A 23,189-nucleotide genomic window follows, 5' to 3' on the forward strand; every position below is an offset into this window, starting at 1 on the left:
TAAACTTAAGGTGAAGGAGGGGAAGCTCTGAGAACAGTGGAGGTATTGTTCCAGATGGTTCCCAGTTGAGAACTGTGTAAATCAGTTCATCTTGACTCATTACGTTGTTGGATTGTTTTGTGAAAAACAAGCAAGGCTTTGCTTACATGCAATTTGCTGACTGCTAAATATTTTCAGCATGTCTTCCTGCTTGAAAAGCTTCCCACCCTCTTAAGGTGTTGGCTTAGCACGTGATGTGTTCCATGTGTGCCATTAAGAGTGCATTGCAGCTCTAAATAAAAGGTGTTGGAGGTCACTCTTGCTGAAAAACAACAGGCAGCAAGCAGCTTGGTGAAGCACGCAATGAGGCTCCTGACTCGTAGAGGAGCTCTTGGGGGAATGGAAGGGTTTTGCTTCCAGCTTTCACTTGAGGCTGTTTTTGTCTTTGATGAAATAGTGAAGAGCTGAACAAAATGTAGATTTATGTGATCGTTTCCACCAGAGTCACTTACGAGGAAATACTCTTCAAATAGTGAGTTGCTTTTCTTTGTAAAAAATGTTTTAAACACTAGTAATTCTCTCATTTGGGAATTAAAAATTGAGGAGTATTTCCTTTATAGGAAATATTATTTTTAAGGAGAAAAGAAATATTCCTTATGTGTAGTATGGCTGAGACTTATGATGTAATTTGTGTTTTAGGTAATTTTCTTCAAGACAGAGTTTTATTGTAGCTGAACAATCTAACATTAGTAAACTAGGAAAAGTTGAGGAAACTGTTAACTCTATTGACAAGTTATTTCCAAGCTCATATTGTAAGTTGCGCCAAAGTGGATCAAAGAAGATGAAAGTTCTATAATCTTCATTTTGGGTATCATGTATTTTAGTTATAGACCAAATAGAAAAAATGAAACTCTTGCAAAATTCTGTTTAGCGATTGTTCTTCTTAAATATCAAAATGACTTGTAGCTGTCTTTTAGCCAAACACAGGATACAAAAATGAAACAAATTTTATCCTTTAAGCATGTGTGTGTGTTACAGTTTTCAGAATTTGCCATCTTTAAATACATTTTATGTTCAAACCGTAAGTGGGAATAATTGTGCTGGTGCAGAATGTAATGAAGGCACTGTTTTATACTCCTAATAGGTTTCAGAAGATAAAACATGAAAATATGCCCTTTTTATTTTTAAATATGAATGTGACCTAAATATCTGGATCTAAATCCTGAATGTGTATGTGTGTGCTGGGGGAAGGGTGTTTTTAAGGGAGCATAGTACTATGGTAGGACTATAAATTGTGTGTCATACATTCTGAGGGGCCCTTTATTCTTAAGTAGAGCTTTTTTCCTTAGGCAGTTCTGATTTTTTTCAAAATACAGAATCAAGCTTCAGCATACAGACTCTGGTTCAGGAGCTCCTCCTTGCCTATAAGTGCAGTGGGAGGAACTGACAGAGAGCCCCAGAGGGCCCCAGAGGGGAGCACAGTCATCCTGTGCAAGGCAGGTTTCTACTTGCTGAAGCCAGCAAGACTCAACTTTGTCCTGTCCTCTGGAGAACAAGTCAGCAAAACAGTTTAAGAGGATCTTCTGCAAATCACAGAAAGAAAGCTAACCCCTAGAAAACCATGGGAACATAGTGACTTTATTAATTAATGAAAAGGCAAAAAGTTTTGCTATTTCTGATTCAAATATGACTACTGAAGTTTCTCCTCCCAAATTTATGTACTTCCCAAATTATCCCATTATTATTTTAATCCTATTTGTAAATGATTGAACTGTACTCTCTATGACTCTACCACAACCCAGGAACAAAGAAAATTTTCCATTAATGTTTTAATTCATTTATTGCTAGCCAAAAATTCAAGAAAACATACATATACAATTATACCTTGGTATCTGCGGGGGATTGGTTCTGGGAACCTCCTGTGGATACCAAAACCCACAGGTGCTCAAGTATCTTATACAAAATGTACATTTAGCCCTCCATAGCCACAAATTCAGCCAACCAGGGTTCCATCTGTGGTTAGTTGAATCCGCAGAACCTGTGGACACTGAGGGCTGACTGGATTGTGTATCTTTCTCCTATTATTTCCCTGTAAGTTATGTTTCCTTGTGTCTTGTTTTGGGGTATTTATTGCCTGAGATATGGTGCTCAGTCCCTGCCACAGAATTTCAGTAACTCCATCACCTCCACATAGTTCAGCAAGTACCTAATAGTGTATATCATGAGCTTATAAATGCAGCCTTCCTGGCTGCCCAGCAGTATCTGCAGTTACTTTTTCTTATTCCAGACCCCCAGTTATTCCATTGATGTATGCCTCACTGTGAAGAGGTGATGTGCCACCCTCTGTTCCATGCACCAACACACTCCACAATGAAGTCGTCCCTGCAAAGGGGCCCCTTCATGTCTACACACATTCTTAAAGCTATGAAGCCATGTGCCACCAGTTCATGATGGTGATTTTAGAGATGTTGATTGTTTTCCCCTCTACACTTTCCTTTGTTGTAGTCCCAAGGACTAGGGCAAAGTGGAAGTACAAGAGAACTAGTTCATAAGACTCATGAGTAACATGTAGAGTTAAATTTAAGTTGGCTTCTTTCCTTTGAGGACCATCACAATGTATAGCATACAGTAAGTACTCACCACACAGCTGTGATTATAGCGTGACAACTGCTCTCCTGGAGTGAGGGTATGCCTGCCCACTACCCTGTTCCTTTCAGATGATTTTTTTACCTGAGGATGCAGAGTTCTGGTGGGTGCCCAAATTTACCTCATCTATCATAGGATGTACACAGCCTAGGCAGTCCAGTTTACATAAGCAAAAGATCAAATGCTATTTTGGAAAGTTTAAAAGGCAGATTATTGTTTTCCCTGGATTCTGTTTTCTCTCTGTCTGTCTGTCTCTCTCACTCTTCCTTTTTCTCTCTTTCCAAATGTCCTACTATGCTGCCTTCCTTTTTCCTGCTAAGTGACTAGGCTTCAGTTGGAGGACACAGGCATGTAAGACACCTAGATCAAAGGAGAGATCAGAGTAAGCAAAATCCTTCTCTGGAAATTCTCCTTCGGTGATCCCAGGTGTGGTGTCCACAGATAAACAGTAGGATTGTGGTGACAGGAGGGAGAAGCATGACAAAGGGAGTGGTTCCCAGATGATCTGGTTGATCATTATTAGAATTTCATCAGCATTTTAAAATAATGACAGATAACCAGGCCCTAGCCTTGAGATTCTGATTCAGGTCTGAAGTGGAACACTTTATTTATTTTTAATTCCCTAGGATATTTGGATGCTCATCCAGGTTTGGGAGCCATGGTGGCAGAGCTTTCTACCCCCATTATGGCAAGGACCATCAGAATTCCTGGCATGGTACTAATAGCTGAGGTGATAGCTTCTCTTTCATTTATTTATCAAAGTCCTACTCTGGATCGGATACTGTGTTTAGTGCTAGAGGTAAAATCGTGAAAATAAGGCAAAGTCCCCACCTGGAGGACTTTAGAATCTAGTAGGGAACACCAGATGACTGCGTATGGTTGGGCAGAACTCTAGGAAGTGCTGATCACATCACAATCATCATGGATTTATTCGTATATTCATTATGGCAGTTTTCTGGCAAATGACGGTAAGGATCTTGAGGAAGGGATGCTCTTTAGAAAACACACAGGGGTGACCTCTGAGTGACAGCCTGGGTGACAGCCGAGTACACTGATGATTATGGTATCATATGGTGAGTGCTGTGGTGGATGCATGGTATTCCTGCCATGAGAACATTATAGGAGAAGCAGTTAATTCAGACTGGAGGATACAGAAACATTCCTGGAAAAAGAGAGCCAATTTCTGAAGGACACATAGGACTGAGCTAGGCAATTAAGAGTTAGGAGGTTGCGCTGGGCAGAAAGAATGATACAGCAAAGATGCAGAGACTGGAAAAAAGTAAGAACTCATCTAGGTCATTGAGGTTCAGTGACCAAGTATAAGGTGAGACTGATAAGAGGTGGGGTGGGAGCAGCTGGCAAAGGCCAGAACATAGGAACCTTATACATGCAATGCTAAGGAGCTTGGACTTGATCCTGTAGACAGCAGGGAGCCCTTAATCACTTTTTCTCCTTATTATATATATTATGTATGTATATGCATTCCTTTATATATATAAAACAGATAAAATCACCCCCCACCCACTGACCTGGACAAACACTAATTATTTTGGTGTATTTCATGCGTGTGTGCATATTGTATATATATTTTTTCATTAAATAGAGAAGTGACATAATGAGATTTTCATTTTAGAAAAATCACTTTAGCACAGTGGTTCTCAAGCAGGGGAAATTTTGCACCCTGAAAGCCACTTGACAATGTCTAAAGACATTTCTGGTTTTCATAACTGAAGGGTGGGTGCTATTGGCATCTAGTGGGTAGGGGTCAGAGATGTTGCTAAACGCATGTGACAAACCACTACACAGAAGAAACGCCAGTAGTACCAAGGCTGAGAAACTGCTCTACCTATAGCTGGTGAAGTGGGAATATATGTGAGAGATTTTTAAGGTATGGCTCAGTAGGACTTGTAAGCAAATGCAGGTGAGATAGCTTTCAATCTCTTGAAATCACCCAGTCCAGGGGACTTTAACCAGCATAGCTTTTGTGATTACACTGTTGTTTTTATTCACTCTACAAGCGGAAGCATACTTATGTTTCTTCAGTGGAAGAAACATAAATTAACTTGAAGGTGGGCCTGGAAGTGACCATGGAGACTCTGGGCCTCCAAGCCTCCTGAGTCCTATACCCTGCCTGCAACCTAAATCCACACGGCCTTGCACACTGTCAGGGAACATGCATCCTCCCACTCACAGCACACCCTCCCACTCGGTGACACTCTGTCCCAATTGTGCCACCTGCTACCCTCAGAAACTGATTGTTGCCCCTGCTCCCTTCACTCCAAATCAGACCAGGGGCCTGACTGAGCTGATGAGAGTGTTGAGCTGTGCAGCGACACCATGAAGCCGGCAGCTCCACAGGGCTCCGGAAAGAATCTTCACAATCTGGACAGTTTGGCTCCAGGCAAATTGAATTACTTGCCAGTTCCCGGCCTCCCTTACTCTCTTACATCTCAGGCTTGTGCTCCTGCTGTTCTTTTCCTCTCATACCTGTTCAACCACCACCTTCTCTCCCTGTTGCCTTCCCATTTATCTCGGCAAGTGCTCACCGGCCCCTCTGCATTTTCAGCATATTTTACTTAAGCCTCTGTATTGTCTGTATTGTCCTTTTCACACTGTGGCTTGCACTTTGGCTCTTTGTGTATCTAATCTTTCCTATCATAAAGCGTCTCAGATAACAGGGTCTCTATCTCAGGCATATTTATTTCCTCCAAAGCACTCAAAATAGTGCGTAGCATGTAGAAGGCTTGCAGGCTCAATAAAGCTGTATGAAAAGGAAGCATATGAATAAAAACAGTATTTTAACTTCTAAATATTATTAGTGTAGAGCTGGTATTTCAAAATAATATGAAAAAAATCCATATTTTAATTTCTGTTTAAATTTTGAGCTAAACTATAAAGTACGTGTTGGTATCTTTTAAATATAAAATTGCTTGGCCTCCCAGGTTTTATGCTCAACTTTCAAGAACCATGAAGCAACTAGGAGTTTGAATGAAGGAAAACTGCATCTTGCCACTTTAAATTGATCTGACCTAGCGTCTCAGTTTGTTTAATTCTTGATTCCATCTTGCTGTTCTCTTAGCAAAGGAGAGGACTTGATTTCATACAAGAGCTCTGAGTCATTATGGTCTATTAACTCTTAAGCTGCAATTCAGGCAGCACACCCTGGCATAGGATTATAGATTTTAAAAAATCAAAATTTATCTCAATTTTGGACCTATGTCTTTAAAATTTTTCACCTTCTACTGAATTTTAGAGAAGCAGCATAAATAGTAAAAGCATAATTGTTCTCCTTCAAGATAATTTCATAATAAATAAGGCATATGTATAAAAATAAGCATCCTGAAGTCATCTTTATAAGGTTTGCTTTTTAAAAAATTCCCTTAAGAATTGTTGAGTCTGGTTCTGACTTACTCTCTCTTTAAAATAAAAATGTACAGAAGCAGAAAATCTGTTTCCCATTTACAAGAAAATTCTGTGTGCCATACTGATCAAGAATGAGAGCTCTAGATTCAGTCAGCCTGTGGCCGGCTCTGAGCTCAGCCACTATGTACCTTGTACAGTGTCTTCTAACTTCTCTAATTCATAAAATGAGAGTTGTCATAGTATCCACCTGACAAGAGCGATGTATTTAAATGAGATAACATGCCTATAGAGCATGAGAGTACTGCCTGATACACAGTAAACACTCAACAAATATAACTGTTTTTGTAATTGTCTTCATGCTATGTTCAAGTACAAATCCACTATTGTGTAATTTTTCTTGGCTACCTGAGTGACAAAGATGTAAAACATTGATCCTAAACAAGAATAGGAAAATGTTTCTGAAAGATTTTTCAACAGTGCACTAAGAAATGTCTCCCTACTAAGCATCAGAAATATATCTTCTCAAGATATCAAGATATAATAGCAAACATGCTATTGATTTTCCAAAAGTTAGGCACTTCCTCAAAGAAGTTATTTCAAATTCTTTTCACAGATGTGACGACCACATACCTCCTGTGTCTGTGAGGGGAACTGCTTTGGTAAGTAACCGAAGAACTAAAGGTTATGCTGAAGAACTCAGAATTAATGTAATTCCTGATTGGCTACCTACTTAAATAGAATTCTCATTGGCACAGTTCGAAATTTCCTTGAGAAGTTTAGATTTCTCCTACAGAGTTCAAAGTTTCCCAGCTGTGATCTGTTTCCAGTTGGCTGTGGTACTAAAATACTCAAACAGCAGGCTTGCCAGGAGGAGTGAAGCCATTGTGTGTCCACAGAGACTAGCGTTAGTATCTCTGATATTTTACCATGTGTCAGTCCTGTACAGCCCTAAAATGTTGGACAGAGGAAGAATTTATTTGGGGATAGCAGAGGAATTGCAATTTGGGGCATGCAAACTGTAGCAAGCTGCAGGCAAGTCTGCTGAGGATTTGGGGTAGGCTGTATTTGGGCAGGGAATGTAAAGAGGGGAGAGTTCAGTTTGAGTCTGTCAAAATCAATGGAGACCAGCTTTGAAAATTTCCAAATAAACTTCAAACCAGTGTGGGTCTGCACTAGACCTATTCTGGGCAAGATCTTCATTTGTATTCAAAGAGGAAACCACTGATAGGTGAGATGCATTTGGACAGAACAGGTTCACATGAGGGGGCTGACCCAACAGGACCTCCACTTAAAGGGCTTAAATTTAAATTTACCTCTGTGTTCACATGCTTATAAGATTGAGAAGCTTTAAGTTTTCTGTTTCTTACTTTTTTGCTGTCATGACTTTTGATCTACACACACTTGTGTCTTCGTGTGTAACTCATATGGTTTGGAGATGAAAGAAAGACGGAGTTTTGGAAGGTACCTAAGAGTGCAGGAGGAAGGTAGAGGCATTTCTCAATTGATGGCCCTTAGTCTTAATATCTACCTTTCTCTTCTTTTTTCAAAAAGCATGAGATAGAATTCTGGTGAGGAGTGCATATAAACAGAGGTTCTTTACTTCACAAATAAAAGTGAGCCTCCTTTCTTCTTCAGAGTAATGCTACTTTCTCTCCTTTATATGCTTGAGCCCCAACCATGACGCCAGCAGCAACAACTGCTACATTCTGATGGAGAATTTGCTATCATCCAGGTACTTGACATGGGTCACTTCATTTAATCCCCAGAGGTAATCTATGAAGTAGGTACTATTATTATTCCCATTTAAAGATGAAGAAACTGAGGTTCAGAGAATTTAAAGATCATGCTCAAGGTCACACTGGAAAATGGTATAATCAGGATTGAAAAACCCAGGGCTCTGTTAACTCAGTAGCCAGAAGTCAAAAATGCCTACAGCTCCAATAGCCCCAAAGACCTGTTTGTTTATGAGCCCCAGTTGCTCGCTACATGCAGACTCTCCTTTAACTGAGCAGTGGACTGAACTGGCACACATGCAGCTTTGTTCTCTAAAAGAACAGAGCCCTACTTCAGGATGCTTCTGTACTCTTGCTTTTCCTCGGAGAAGTGCTCAGAGCTAACCTTCCTTTCCCATTTAAGAGCCATGGGGTCTGAAACAAATGAGGAACATAAAAAGAAATGCGAGCACCTAGAAGTTATAAAACAGGAGAGCTAATCTGGAGTTCTTGGGATTTGAAAGTCCAGTCTGAGGATTAGTAGATATCCTTCTTTGGCACTCTTAATTGCTGCTTGGCTTAAACCATTTTACTGCTCAGAGCATGTCAATCTAAAAAAGTAAGAACTGGGAATATAAATGAAACTCAAGCCGATGATTGCAGCTCCCAGTTAATAGCTATTATAAAAAGTAGGAGAGAGAAAATAATGAAACGATTGTTGAAGACAAGAGTTTTGTATAACATGTAGATCTCCATTATTTATCCATGAAAGTCCTATCCCCTTAACCTGCAGAGAGCTGGAATCTGGCCTTTGATGCCACAGGGATTCTTGCCAAGATTTAAGATAATGAACTTCCTCTCACTTGGTTGGTAGCCTAGCAGGAATTGTACAAGGGGGATTCCAACATTTTGTAGGAGGTTGTACTACATGCTTGGATGACCTTCCATTCAAAGAGAAGGAAGCTGGGACTTCCCTGGGGTCCAGTGGTTAAGACCCCGTGCTCCCAATGCAGGGGGCCTGGGTTTGATCCCTGGTCAGGGAACTAGATCCCATATGCATGTGCAACTAAGAGTTTGCATGCCACAACTAAGAGCCTGCATGCCACAACTAAAAGGTCCCACATACCGCCACTAAGACCCAGCTCAGCCAAATAAATAAATAAATATTTTTTTAAAAAGAGAGAGAAGGAAGCTGCTATTTATACATATACATCAGGGACTTCCCTGGTGGCGCAGTGATTAGGAATCTACCTGCCAATGCAGGGGACATGGATTTGATCCCTGGTCTGTGAAGATCCCACATGCTGCGGAGCAACTAAGCCCGTGCGCCATAACTATTGAGCCTGTGCTCTAGAGCCCGCATGCCACAACTACCGAAGCCCACGCGCCTAGAGCCCCGTGCTCTGCAACAAAGAGAAGCCACCACAATGAGAAACCCGTGCACCACAACGAAGAGTAGCCCCCACTCGCCGCAACTAGAGGAAGCCCGCGCACAGCAACGAAGACTCAATGCAGCCAAAAATAAATAAATAAATATTTACATCAGCTTAAAAGAAGCAAAGGGTTTCAGAAAACAGAATTTTTAGAGCTAGAATGTGTGAAAGAATTTCAGTCTAAAATGGAAGCAGGGCTTCCCTGGTGGCACAGTGGTTGAGAGTCCGCCTGCTGATGCAGGCGACACGGGTTTGTGCCCTGGTCCGGGAAGATCCCACATGCCGCAGAGCGGCTAGGCCCGTGAGCCATGGCCATTGAGCCTGCGCGTCCGGAGCCTGTGCTCCGCAACGGGAGAGGCCACAACAGTGAGAGGCCCGTGTACCGCAAAAAAAACAAAAATAAAAATAATAAATAAAATGGAACCAGAGGATACATTGCGTAAAATGGAAAATCTGATACATGTTCCCTGAGGAAGACAAAACTTAAGGACCGAGAAACTGATTTCCCATAAATGCCTGATTTACAGAAAACTGATAATAATATTGGAATTTTCTTAAATGACAGGGAATTGGTCAGGGATTGCCTCCTATCAACTTTGCAAAGTTTTGCTTATGGTTTCCAGAGGCATGAACAAAAATGATCTGGGTCAGGTTGGCCTCACAAAATAAGCTAACTGAGCTTTGTTTGTAAGACTGGACTGGTTTTGTCTGCTCAGGAAATTTTCAAAGCTGGTCTCCATTTGTGTGGCTTTTTTAAACATCTTTATTGGAGTATAATTGCTTTACAATGGTTTGTTAGTTTCTGCTTTATAACAAAGTGAATCAGCTATACATATATATATTTCCCCATATCTCCTCCCTGTTGCGTCTCCCTCCCACCCTCCCTATCCCCCCCTCAGGTGGTCGCAGAGCTCCAAGCTGATCTCCCTGTGCTATGCGGCTGCTTCCCACTAGCTATCTATTTTCCATTTGGTAGTGTATATAAGTCTGTTTTAACAGACTCGAATTGAACTCTCCCCTCTTTACATTCCCTGCCCAAGTACAGCCTATCCCAAACCCTCAGCAGACTTGCCTGCAGCTCGCTACAGTTTGTGTGTCCCAAATTGCAAGTCCTCTGCTATTGCTAAATAAACTCATCTCTCGATCTTGCCTCAGTTTACCCTTTTATTTAGGTTGACAAGAGAAACTTAGAGATCTTCTAGCTCAGAGTTTCTCTCTACTTCAGCACTTCTGACATCTTGGGCTGAATAATTCTTTGCTGTGGGGCCTCTCCTGTGAACTGTAGGATGTTTAGTGGCATCCTACTAGATGCCAGTATTTCTCCTCCACTAAACTGTGACAATCAAAACTATCTCCAGAAATTGCCAAATGTTCCATGAGGAGCAAATTGACCTCAGTTGAGAACCATCTCCTTAAAGGCAAGGAATCCAAAATCAAAGTAGCCGCCATCTCCGAGAACAGACAAACTGTATGGCCTTGGCCACTTGGTCACTCCTTATTTCTGAACAAATTCTGGCTGGGTCTGTTCTTAGGTGATATGCCAGCTCTGTACCCCTAGAAACATACCTCCAATGTGGCATAACCAGACTAGGCTGGTGCGAGCTCCCTGAGACTGGGACCATACCTGCTCACCTGTGTATCCCCACTTCCTGGCACAACGTGAGTACTCAGAAACTGAAAGAAGAAATGAATGTGTGGTTTTAAGCCACAAGGTGAAATGCTGGATTTGACCTTTGCAGGAAAACAGATGCAGAATAAATTCAAGAACACCTTGAAAAATTAACTTGTTGACTTTATCAAGGCATTTGATAACATCCATGAGCTTCGGCTTCAGTTCCAACAGCTGTTCTACAGGTTTGGCTGCCCTAGAAGTTCTCAGATAGTCTGAGGTTACTCTATGACAGAGGTTTGTTTGTCTCATCATGTCAGAATTGCAGATGTTATCAGTAGAGTGAATTGGGGTTGGAAAAATGGCCTTTTTTTGCTCAGCATATTCTGTGTACCATGTTTAAGAATGTAACTGAGACCCTAAAGCCAGCATTTTGAGACTCTGGCCTCTAATCCTGTAGGACACTTTTCTAACTCATTACGCTACGAGTACCTGCAGGAGTCCTCCAGGAAATTCTCTGTAACCACAGAAGACTAGTAATGGCTAACGATGAGGAATTACTAAGTGCTAAACACCATTCTAAAGTGTTTTACAACTATTAATTCATTTAATCCTCGCAACACCACTATCAGATGAGGAGTGTTGTTGCATTTTTGTCTTTTTTTTTCATTATTCCAAGAAAGAAACTAAGGTACAGAACAGAAACGTTAAGCAGCTTGCCCAAAGTTGTACAGCTTTTAAGAGAGAGAACCAGAATTTGGACTTGTTTAGTATTCATGTGCTTAACCATTATGCTTTGCTACCTCAGACATGCTATATTGAGTCAATATTGTAAATATTCAGTGTCTCAATTTCTGTAATAATCTTCACTAAAAATCCTATATATGTAATTTTCTACCTTGGTATATTGAAAATCAATCCATAACTGTGTGCGTGGAGGGTATGGAATGTTTAAAGCAAGGTTCCAGTCTTCAGAGAGTTTACCACCTAATTGAAGAAATGTACATTAGTAAAATAAAAATACAAAGCAATGTAGTGGAGAAAATAGGATTAGAGATCAGATCATATGAGTGTCAGTAGCCAGTGTCACCTTTTATTATTCCTGTGACTTGAGTAAGGTACTTAACTGAGACTCGGTTTTTTCATCTGCAAAATGGGAATGAAAATCCCTAACTATTTCACAAGTTTGTTCTAAGGATCAAATGAGAGAAGATATTTTTAAAGTATATTGAAAACTGAATAAATGAGTAATTTTGTTCAAATATAAGATAGTATCAAAAGAGTGTACAAAAATGTATTGGAGAAGTTCAGAAGTGGGAAGTATTATTGTGGGAAGCATCGTCTTTGAATTCAGTTCAGTAAATATGAGTCAATCTCTTATATGCTGATGCTATGCAAGGTGCTCAGGATACAAAGTAGAATACTTTGCTTTCTTAGTTATTTTAGAATTTGGTCCACTTCCAGGGTTTTATTCATGTGTCTGTGAATCTCTGGTTTCCTAGATCAGAGTGGGGATTAGAATGTGTGAGAGGGTAGGGGAGGAAGGGTAGAAGTCGAGTGATAAAGTAAAAGTGGAGAGAATGTAAACAACTTTGATATGAAATAAAATGTGTAATACCAGAGGTGCATAAAAAATACTGTGGTAATTAATTATTCCTGCAAGAATAGGAAAAGGACTAACAGAGAGGTTGATATAGGAACTGGACTCCGAAGGATGAGCTGACATTTTCCAGAAGAAGAGGAGAAAGGGCAAAGATCAGGAGCAGAGACACAGAGTCCTCAGAAGTGCACAGCATTTTAAAGGACTATGTGTAGGGAGCTTGGAGCATGGGGATTAAAGCTAGTTGGGGAAGAAAGGCTTAAATCAAAAATTGGAAAAGGATTTTGACACTATTTTGCTGCACAGAGGTGTTTGGGCCTCATCCTCTAGACCAGGTATGGGAAATAGGCTTCCTCTTTTATGATAATGTTATGGCACAGAATATTCTTTGGAGGAAGATTCGGAGTCCAAGACTGACCCCTGACTGAGGATCTGTGTGTGCTCTGAGCCGCAGAAGGATTTACCTCTCTTAGCCATATAATATCTCCATGTGTTGGAAACATCCTTAACATGTTAGGTTAATAGGGGTGGCCTTGAAGCAGAAGATCTATGCAGAAATATAACCAAAGGATGTTATATTCACGGTCTCTTGGTAGAAACCCTTCCCGCCTAGAGATGTTCATCTCTTCACCTGAGTGTTCAGTTCATGTACTTTGCATTTCATTATAAATTCATTATAAAGGAATGTGATCCAGGAGGCCAAAAAGAATGTACTCTGGTCTACATAGAGGAAATCTGAAGTTTATTTGAATGTTAAAATGGTCGGGAGACAATGATGCTTACTATTCTCTTAAATGTATCTACTCTGCACCAACTACCAAAACTGCAGGTTTGGGAAGAATGGGCTTATAAGGTTCATGGCTAATTGTTATTAGCACAAATAAAGACTTGGAGAGACAGTAGGTAGGACACAAAAGAGAGCACCTCGATGCACTGTAGAGAGAAAAGTGTAACTGTAACTGATCTGATTTTTCAAATGATTAGTTTCTAGTTTTATTACCTCCAACTGGTATATCCCTATAGTTATATCGTGCTTCTAATATTTGTTTACTTCTGAATTTAACATAAGTGTGTTAAATTATATCCAATAACCAATAAATTATCATTGGATTATTTTTCTTATTACTAAATCTCCTCTGTATGTATTCAATTACGGCTTACCCATAGAACTGAAAATGACAAGTCAATGAAATTTGGGCAGGGCTTCTGTAAGAAATAACTGACCTAGATCTTGAGAAAGAAAACAATCAGGTATAAAAATACTAGATTATGACGAATGCAAGATTAAGAGAACCTAGGCTTTAGAATTGGACACACCTGTGTTGAGAAATTAAAAAGCTGGAGCTTTAGAAATATTAGAGATTTGGCCTTAAGCATTCAAGATGAGATTAAATGTGATAGTGAACATCAAATAAAAAGAGAAAAATTGGGGAAGAGAAGGATTCAAGTGGCAAGGACTGGGTAGAAAGTGAACTGAAAATAAAGCAATTGGAATGGGAAGTGGCCTTGTGCAGGGATGCAGGCAGGATGAGTTAAAGTAGAGTCATGAGTGGCAGAGCCAGTTTGCCAGAGGAAATGCAAATGGAGTTTTGGCAAAAGGAAGTGGAGGTGTGGAAGTGGATAATTCCCCAAGGTTATAAAGACAAATTAAAACTTAAAAGTAGAGCAGTGATGGATTTAATGAAATCAAGATATAATTTGCTAGTAAAGAACTCTACATCATTCTCCTAAATCCTATAAAACTAGCAAAGGTTTAAAAAAAAATTATAAGGTCATGCTTTTCAGCACCTTTTTTTCAGAATGATTAATCAGTTCCTTATGTGTATCTGGGAGGTTCTACCATGCTACATGATTTCCGTGGATAGAAATACTTTTTTCCCCTAAATCCATCAAGTTTACAAATCTTAAGATCCACTGCAAGTTTCAGCTAACCGCCTCTTGAGAGAAAACAGGTACAGTGTTAAGAAATCTAAAATTACAGCCACTGGGGCCAGAGAGACAACATTCCCCACTCAAGAGAGGTCAATTTCTTTCCTATTTTCCAGGAACCTCCTTAAGATTTTTGTAGTGCTATGTAAATTTGTAGGAATCTTTTGCAGGGAGAGGCTCATACTGAAAGGAATTAAGGTAGGTATGGAGAAGTTTGTGATCAGTTGCAAATTGCAAAAGCAACAAAACATTACAACTAGAGAAATAAATGTTAGGAAAATTTATTTGCTGTCCTTAGACTAGGACTTTTTTTTTGCGGTACGCGGGCCTCTCACTGCTGTGGCATCTCCTGCTGCGGAGCACAGGCTCCGGACGCGCAGGCTCAGCGGCCATGGCTCACGGGCCCAGCCGCTCCGCGACACGTGGGATCCTCGCTGACCGGGGCACGAACCCGTGTCCCCTGCATCGGCAGGCGGACTCTCAACCACTGCGCCACCAGGGAAGCCCTAGACTAGGACTTTTAAGCTTGGGACATTTTCGTGGGAACATGTTGGCTGGGGAAAGTCCAGAAATAATATTACATTTTCTATTTTAAAATTAGCAGGCAAAAATATACAATTCACCTCTGGAAAATCAACCCATTGACAGTGCATTTGTCCCCAAGCCAGCAGGCATGAGGGAGGGAAGTAGCATGCCTCCGTGGGATGCTTCAGTGCTAGAGGATGAGTTTTTCCAAGGTAAGTCTATGCATTGAATTGCCTTTGGAATTCCCAGTACTAAAGGAAAGCAAATAATAATTACAGTCTGTATTAAAGTGCTCAAAATGTATCAAACCCTGTACTTCATTTTTGAAGTCCCTCTTGTTTACCTTACCTGAAGAAGATGTGGTTACATGCTATTAACACAAATATTAAAGAATCATTTTCTTAAATTAATTTATTAATTTATTTATTTTTTGCTGTGTTGGGTCTTTGTTGCTCTGTGCAGGCTTTCTCTAGTTGTGGTGAGCGGGGGTTACTCTTCGTTGCGGTGCGCGGGCTTCTCATCGCGGTGGCTTCTCCTGTTGCGGAGAATGGGCTCTTAGGCATGCAGGCTTCAGTAGTTGTAGCACATGGGCTCAGTAGTTGTGGATCGCGGGCTCTAGCACACAGGCTCAGTAGTTGTAGCGCACAGACTTAGTTGCTCCGCGGCATGTGGGATCTTCTCAGACCAGAGCTCGAACCCATGTCCCCTGCATTGGCGGGTGGATTCGTCACCACTGCGCCACCAGGGAAGTCCCTAAAGAATCTTATATTTAAATATAATCTAAGCAAATATTCTTGGATCAAGGCCTGATAAATCTATGGAATGGTAATAATGTTAATAATGTTTAATATTTAAACTCAGGTAAAAAGGAAAAAATATGTCTTTAGGAAATATATCTAAAAAGTTTACTGTCCTTAATAGACTTTTATTGTTCCTGATTAGGACCTAAATGCACTGTGATGAAATCTGATCGTTGTTAAACAATTAACCTTGTACAATAGATAACAATAAAGACTAAAACAGGTTCCAAAAGTACTATATACACATGGGCCTTATTATACAAGCATAGCTCACCTTGACATAGTTTATTCTATATAATATAAGCCTAGCCATTTGAAAAGTGAAGTCTGAAATCATTCACTAGCTTCACCTTGAGGAACTAAATTCAATTTCCAAGGGCAATGATGTCACCTCAGCCCTATAGTTAGGACAGGTGGTGTGATCATTGAGAGACATCCAGCTGGTTGGTTAACTCCTTTCAGTAAGATGGTTACTGGCAGAGAACTTGCTTCAGAGAAAAGAGACCCAGAGGAAAACTTCTGTTCCGAAACAAAGGTTTTGCTAGTAGAGGAGAGCTACTTTTTATGAAATGGAAAAAAAAAAAAATGACTTGACCTCTCTGAAAATAAAAAGGAGAAGCAGAACAGGAATTTTTTTGACCTCAAGAGTAGTGAGTCAAATAGCAGTATTAATTTCGGAATCAAAGTAACTTTGAATAATTTAAAGTCCCGTGATACTGATGTTAAGAGTGGTTATCTCTGGGAAGAAGGACTCCAGGTGACTTTACCTCTTTTGTTATATTTTCCTGTATTTACCATATATTGCTTTTGTAGTCAGCAAAAGACTTTATTTAAGGAGGAAGAAAAAACTATGAACAGCTTGAAAGGGAAAACAGAAATCAAAGAGATTTCATTATAATTTGCTTTAAAGACAGATTTATGTAGTTTTCTTTTCTTTTTGCCCTGCCTTATATTTTGGCATTGCTTGATTATTTTATTTGTGGATGTAGGAAATAAATTATTTCAGGGACAGGAGAAAAATAATTTTTTTCATTAAAACATTGACAAATATTTTCCCTGAAGAATTCCTTAGTTACAGATCTTTCATGCTCAAGACTAGTTCTTTTGCTGGCTATGCGAACTTAATAGCACCAACTTACAAATAAAATAGAGTAGAGAAAATTCAGAGCAGATATCAAAAACCCCTTCAGCACCTGTCCTAACATAATTGGTATATTATAAGTACGTCTCACTTACATTCACTCAGATACCAATATACCTCACTTTCCCTGTCATTGAAGAGTTAAAATTACAATTTTATTTTGTTTTTTTTTTTGCTGTATGTGGGCCTCTCACTGTTGTAGCCTCTCCCATTGCAGAGCACAGGCTCCGGACGCGCAGGCTCAGCGGCCATGGTTCACGGGCCCAGCCGCTCCGCGACATGTGTGATCTTCCCGGACCGGGGCACAAACCCGTGTCCCCTGCATCGGCAGGTGGACTCTCAACCACTGTGCCACCAGGGAAACCCCTAAAATTACAATTTTTAATGACAAATAATTTTAATTAACCAAAGAGAGTGCACCATTTTATGTAACTCAGAAGGATAGATTTCTGTAAACCAAAAAGTTCTTCAGCAATTTAAATAATCCCATAACTTATTTCTCATGTCAGATTTTATTTTTTTAATGAACATTTCTTAAAAAAATACACAATCTACTCATATTTATTGTAACATGAATATGATAAAATATATCTGTTACCATCCAAATAGGTATGTTAATAAATTGGATGCTAAACTTTTGGCAGTAATGTGCAACTAAGTACAACTAAGAACTCACATGTTATTTACAGACTTTCATATCTTTTACAATCCCCTGAGGTAAACATAATTGGAAGCATTATAGCTACCTAGTGACACAAAAGATTCACTAGAAACCATGATTAAAATTTACTGTTAGGGGGAAAAATGTGGCTTTTATGTTCTTAAGACATTTTGGAAGGTCAACTTTGAAAATGTGTGATTTGAAGAAGTGTGAAAATGAAAAAGAAACTTCCATTACAGGCTTGTAAAAGTCAAACTATCTTAAAGACATAATCAAAGTTAATGTCATAACATTTATGGTGATATGATCTAAAAATTATAAGGGATTATGTTTCTTCAAGTGGAGCCTTCAACAACTCAAAATATTATTAGACTGTAAAATCTTATGCAAAAAAATGATGTATATTCTCCTTTTAGTTTTAGATGATTTGGATGGAAAACTGGCTCAGGAACAGTCTCCAAGCTCATTGAATGCCAGAACACCTCTCAACTATGGATCAAGAACACAGTTCAGTCATTTTTACTCCAGTGGGAATAAACACCGTAATATCACAGCAAAGCATAAAAATTACTGTAATGAAACTTCTAATATGTCTATCTATGACGTCCTAAGACCAGGAACCCCTAAGGAAGGTTTTAAAACCTTTTCTCCTAGAACAAGGACAATCTGTGATATGTACAAAACAAGGGAACCCAGAGTCTTAAAAGAAGATAATGTGCAAAAGAATATTTTTGGTAGTATTTCTCTGTATTTTGACAGCAGACAACAATCAGCCTCACCAGCTACAGGGTATTTCACAGCAAGAAGCTTACCTTTTTCAGCCACAACTCAGATCAAGACTGGGTTTATACCACCAAGCCACCAACAGAGCCCAAAGAGAACTCCTTTATCATCTATCATATGGAATAGATCAGATTCCTCTAGAGATAGGCAGAACCAGGAAGAGTTCCTGAGGGCACCATCACCAATGGAAATTGACCTTGCTGACCAGTATATGTATCCCAGGTGTTTTCAGGAGGATAGGAGATATGAATTTTACCATTCACAGAGTGTTCACCAAAGTGTTGGTTTAAATGCCCCCATGAATAATGCAATGAGTGCTGACCCATTTGAGAACTCAGAGAATATGCTGTTCTACCATGAAGATAACCCATTTACTGGGTCTTTCCTTAGCAATACCTTTGGATGCAGCAGGGAACAGAGATTTAGACAAAGTCCTTTTGGGGGCCAACAGGAAGAACATTCTTCCTGGTCTGACTTTCATCAAAGCAGGAAACCATTCACTTCTTCTGACAGAGACTTTGAAATGATCTCCATTGAAGGAAATAGAGCATTTTTAGCTGGTCATTGTCATAGTGTTCCTTCTCAACACTGGGGGTCATTTTCTCCTAGGTACAGGACAAATATTTCCAGAAACCAAGAGAAGCCACATCCCTCACAGTTTGATTCTCAGGCATCCACACTGGAGAGCATGGAGGTGTCACAAGTTAAAAGGAACCAGTCTACTCATTTTAGTGCACCAAATGTTTGCCCCATGTCTGGTTCTAGCTATCACATCAAATCTGGTGGGTTAGAATGTCAACAGGACAGTTCTCCTATGGAACTACATATAAACAAAGAACCTTACTCATTTGGAAGTGCTCAAACTCTAGCATCCTCATTCAAAACTACCTTCCCACAGATTTCTGATGACAGAGGGAATCCTCAGAGTCCCAACTTTCAGAATCCCACAGTCACTTTGCAGAAAATTAAGCCTGCTTCTCTTCCAATCAGAAACTATACAGAAGTCACTGGGACCAACAGTGATTCAGTTGATTCTCCACCTCTGACTGAAAGCCAACCCAATATCTTGGTCACGGAAGTGAATAATGAGAAAGACTTGAATGGATCTGTTTTGGAAAAAGACAAACAACTAAACAAGATAGACCAGAAAACCATGACAGGTGAAATACCCCAACTTGTTTCACAGACAGTAATTTCTAACCCTTTACCTGATTTTCAAAATCTCCTCTTTCAGGACTCAGCCAAGAGCAACAGATTTGTTTTTAATGCATCTACGACAATAAGTTTGCCTGGAGAGATTTCCAGGAGAGATATCTCCAAAATTCATAAAGCCAATGAACTAAAAAAAGATAAGAGTTATACTGGGAACAGAAAACTTGCCTCAGCAACTTCCCTTCCTTTCATTCAGGAAAGCAGAACAACATCACCTTCTCTCAGCCCAAATCAAGGTTGTCACCAGGAATTAACAGTAAGTAATAAAGATATTTCAAACATTATTAAAAATAACCACAGGAGTCCTGAACGTACTGATAATCAAAATGCACAGTCTTCAGAAAAGCCTGCTGTTTTAGATACCAAGGAAGAACCATGTACCACAACTTATTCTACCAACTGTAGCAAGTCACCTGCCGACCACAATATGCCATGTGATTCTTTAGATCTGTCATCAGGTACACTACCAGATTCCTTACCATCAAATGATTCTTGCCTTGATGCTTTGGTGATTCCTTCTACTGCAGGGTTCTCCTGGAAATGTCCTTCAAGCAAAGATCTGTCTCTGGGAGAAAGAGAAGAAAAAGACAATGATTGCAAGAACCAAAATAGTCAATTTTCCCTAAGCCTCTCAGAAAACCAAAAGAGTAATGTTAATTGTATGCCTGTACATAATGAAGTGGTTGATGTTGTCAAATGCCATTCACATCCTCCTTTCAGGGATGGAAAGGGAAAAGGAAAAATAAGACGACGTATATCCTATACCGAAAAATTAAGCAAAACGGAAAGTAGATCAATACCCACAAGTGACAGCAGTAACCTCATTGAGGGAACTGAAAGCAATTCCAAGCCTCCTGAGCTTCACACAATTTATTGTACCTTACCAAGAAAATCAGCCAGTTTTCTCATCAATAACAGGAAGTCTGAAAGTAAGATAATGCCTTCTTCGTTTAGGAATGAGCAACTTGCATTCCAAATCAAAAATGATGTGGAAGATCCAGTAGAGAAGTACACATCAAACAAATTCAGTCCCAGTTCTTGTGAGTCAGAGAGCAAATATTCCGGAGTAGTTTCAGACTCAGTCTCAGTACCATCTGAAGCCACAGAGGAGATGACAAATATGACAAACATTGGATCTGCTTCTGTTAGAAAAGGACCACTTCAAGTCCTCATCAAGAGGGCTGTGTCATGTCGCTCAGGGGTGCCATATTCCTCAACTGGAAGAGATGAAAGAGAAAAAGGTTTAGTCTCAGATACAGATGCTTCTATTATAACACTAAAGCCTTGGGAGAGACTCATTAACCCTCTGGGAAGTGACTCATCTGTTCGGGAGTGTTCTTTAAGCAAAAGACACCACCAGAAGGAATACTTTCAAGAATGCACTGAAAAGAATGGTAGAATTTCTGCCTCCAGGACAGGTATATTTTCCCATCCAAATGAACACCCTTTACCTTTTTCTGCAGATTTGTCAGGCAAAGAAAGTGGGAAAACATTACATAAATTTAAGACTACTAGCATGTTTTCTGTTTCTGGTGATGAAGATAATGTGAAATGTCTTGAGGTGATTTCAATATACTATACTCTACCAAGGAAACACAGAAAAAAGTTCTGTAACCTTCTTCAAAAGTATACACAAAATATCGATTCACTTACAGAATTAACTAAAGTGGGGACTGAAATATCTCCTAATGCTTTAGAAAAAGACAAACTAAATTGTTCTACACAAAAGCAGTCAGGACCACCTTCATCTAAAGATCTAAAGATGCAGGTCAGCTCTGCTCAGGAGAACAGCCATCTTTCTCACACCACTGAAAATATGACTGGTTTACAATTACCGAGTTTTAGGTCCTCAGAGCCTACATTACAGGAAATTGCTTCTATTGAAGCAGATGTTTCTCTTCATAAAGGAGAACCTAAATCTAGAGCGATTTCCCCACACAACTTAGCTAAAACACCTTTATGTGATTCACAAAGCAAGAAAGAGAAAGGGGAAAAATTGCGAAGTGAAACCCTGTATACTTCACTAATGCTTCAGGGAAAAAAAATTACAAGAGAGAAATCTGAAAATTGTCAGCAATCCATTAAATCAGGTAACAGTGATTTTTCTAACCTCCCAGCCCATTCAGAAGAGAATGTTGAAAATTCACAAATTATTAGAAGTTCTGGGGAGTGTACAAGTAGTGCTATAGCCATTACAGCTACTGGAAGTCTTCAGAAAGATATAACAGGTATAGCTATAGATGATAGCTCCAGTGGATTGCAGCCTGGGGAAGTAAGAGGGGAAATTAGAAAAGATTTCCCAAAAAACCCTGATAAACCACTTTCTGACTCAGAAAGCCAAGTCTTTGCTCTTACTCCAGCCTTGCATAAACTACAGCTTGATGAAAAGACTTGTTCAAGTGAACAAGATTTAGACAGTTTGCAGTCTGAACCCAGAGAACTACCTCAAAGAAGTCAGGAGGTAAATATGACAGAGAGCAAGGCTAAAGATGAAATGCAGGAGTTGGCATGGAATCAACCTTCACTTCTTGAAGGAAGTAATAAAATTAAAAAAAGCTTGGATGACCTAGAAAAAGGGGAAAACAGATCTTCAGTTAAACACAGATTGGCAGTTATGTCCAAAACAAGCAGAAAATTTCCAGCTGAAGATTTATACCCCAGAAGACATGTAACTACTATCTTTCCTCAAAGTGGGAACAATTCTGGCTTTAGCACCTTATCCCCTGGCACACCAGAGTGCAACCCACACTCCCCTGTGCCTACGTTAAAGTCCACAGAATCCACAGATGAAAGCAGGTTAAGTAATGATGGAGTAAGTGTGGAGAAATCCGAGGACCCTCTCCAGGTTACTACAATAACCAACAGAGAAACTTCTGCACACGTAAGCAATCAGAAGTCTAACAATATTTCACAGCCACATCAAAATGAGTTTAAAAAAATCTCAGAATCACAACTAAAGTATGAGAATTCTAAGGATGTAACAGTAGCTCAGATTTTGGAAGGAGAGTCAGAAGCCCTGGCCCAACCCTCATTGATCAGCCTCAAGGAAGCAGATTTCCCTGACCATCAGAGGGGGCTGAACCCTCCTTTTCAATTGGAGCCTGCAGAGAAATCTACAGTAAGCATGCCACTGGCCAGTTTTCAGCAACAACAAAGGAGTGCTTCATCTCTGGAGTGGGAACCTGAGCCACACCCCTATCATTCAAAGAGTTTAAAAAGCATCAATGTGCACGGTGCTCTACTACGAAAAAGTCATCCTCCAAAATTCAGAGAGCGTCATTTTTCTGAAAGTACTTCTATTGACAATGCCCTGAGTCAACTGACCCTTGGGAATGAATTCTCTAACAACAGTGGGTACAGTCGAAGATTCAAATCTTTTTCTGAACTACCCTCCTGTGATGAAAATGAAAGTTGGGCTTTGTACAACAGCGGGCCAAAAATGGGTCCTAGGTCTGCAACATCTATATCCAGACCTATTGACTATGGGATATTTGGGAAAGAACAACAACTGGCTTTCTTGGAGAATGTAAAGAGGTCACTCACACAAGGAAGATTATGGAAACCAAGTTTTCTTAAGAACCCTGGCTTCCTGAAAGATGATGTAGTTAACCCTCCTAACCCAACAGAGTCATCAAGTTCTAATTCTCCTAGTAATCAGATGCCAAAAGATGGCTTATCTCTAAGTGCACCACTTAATATCTATGAAGATGATCCAGTAGACTCAGATTGTGACACAGACACAACCACGGATGACGAATACTACCTGGATGAAAATGACAAAGAGTCAGAACTGTGA

General features: G+C 39.9%; 1 protein-coding gene across 1 annotated transcript in view; it reads left to right on the forward strand.

Moving 5' to 3' along the window:
• EXPH5 (exophilin 5) overlaps positions 1–23,189 on the forward strand; it is a 72,848-nt gene extending 49,659 nt beyond the window's left edge. The window contains exons 4-7 of the mRNA XM_065882640.1: positions 6,602–6,647; positions 14,873–15,008; positions 17,815–19,745; positions 19,803–23,189. Of these exons, the coding sequence (XP_065738712.1) occupies positions 6,602–6,647; positions 14,873–15,008; positions 17,815–19,745; positions 19,803–23,189 (5,500 nt within the window). The remainder of the gene's footprint in view (positions 1–6,601; positions 6,648–14,872; positions 15,009–17,814; positions 19,746–19,802) is intronic.

Source organism: Phocoena phocoena, chromosome 8 (assembly GCF_963924675.1).
Source record: "Phocoena phocoena chromosome 8, mPhoPho1.1, whole genome shotgun sequence".
NCBI lineage: Eukaryota > Metazoa > Chordata > Mammalia > Artiodactyla > Phocoenidae > Phocoena > Phocoena phocoena.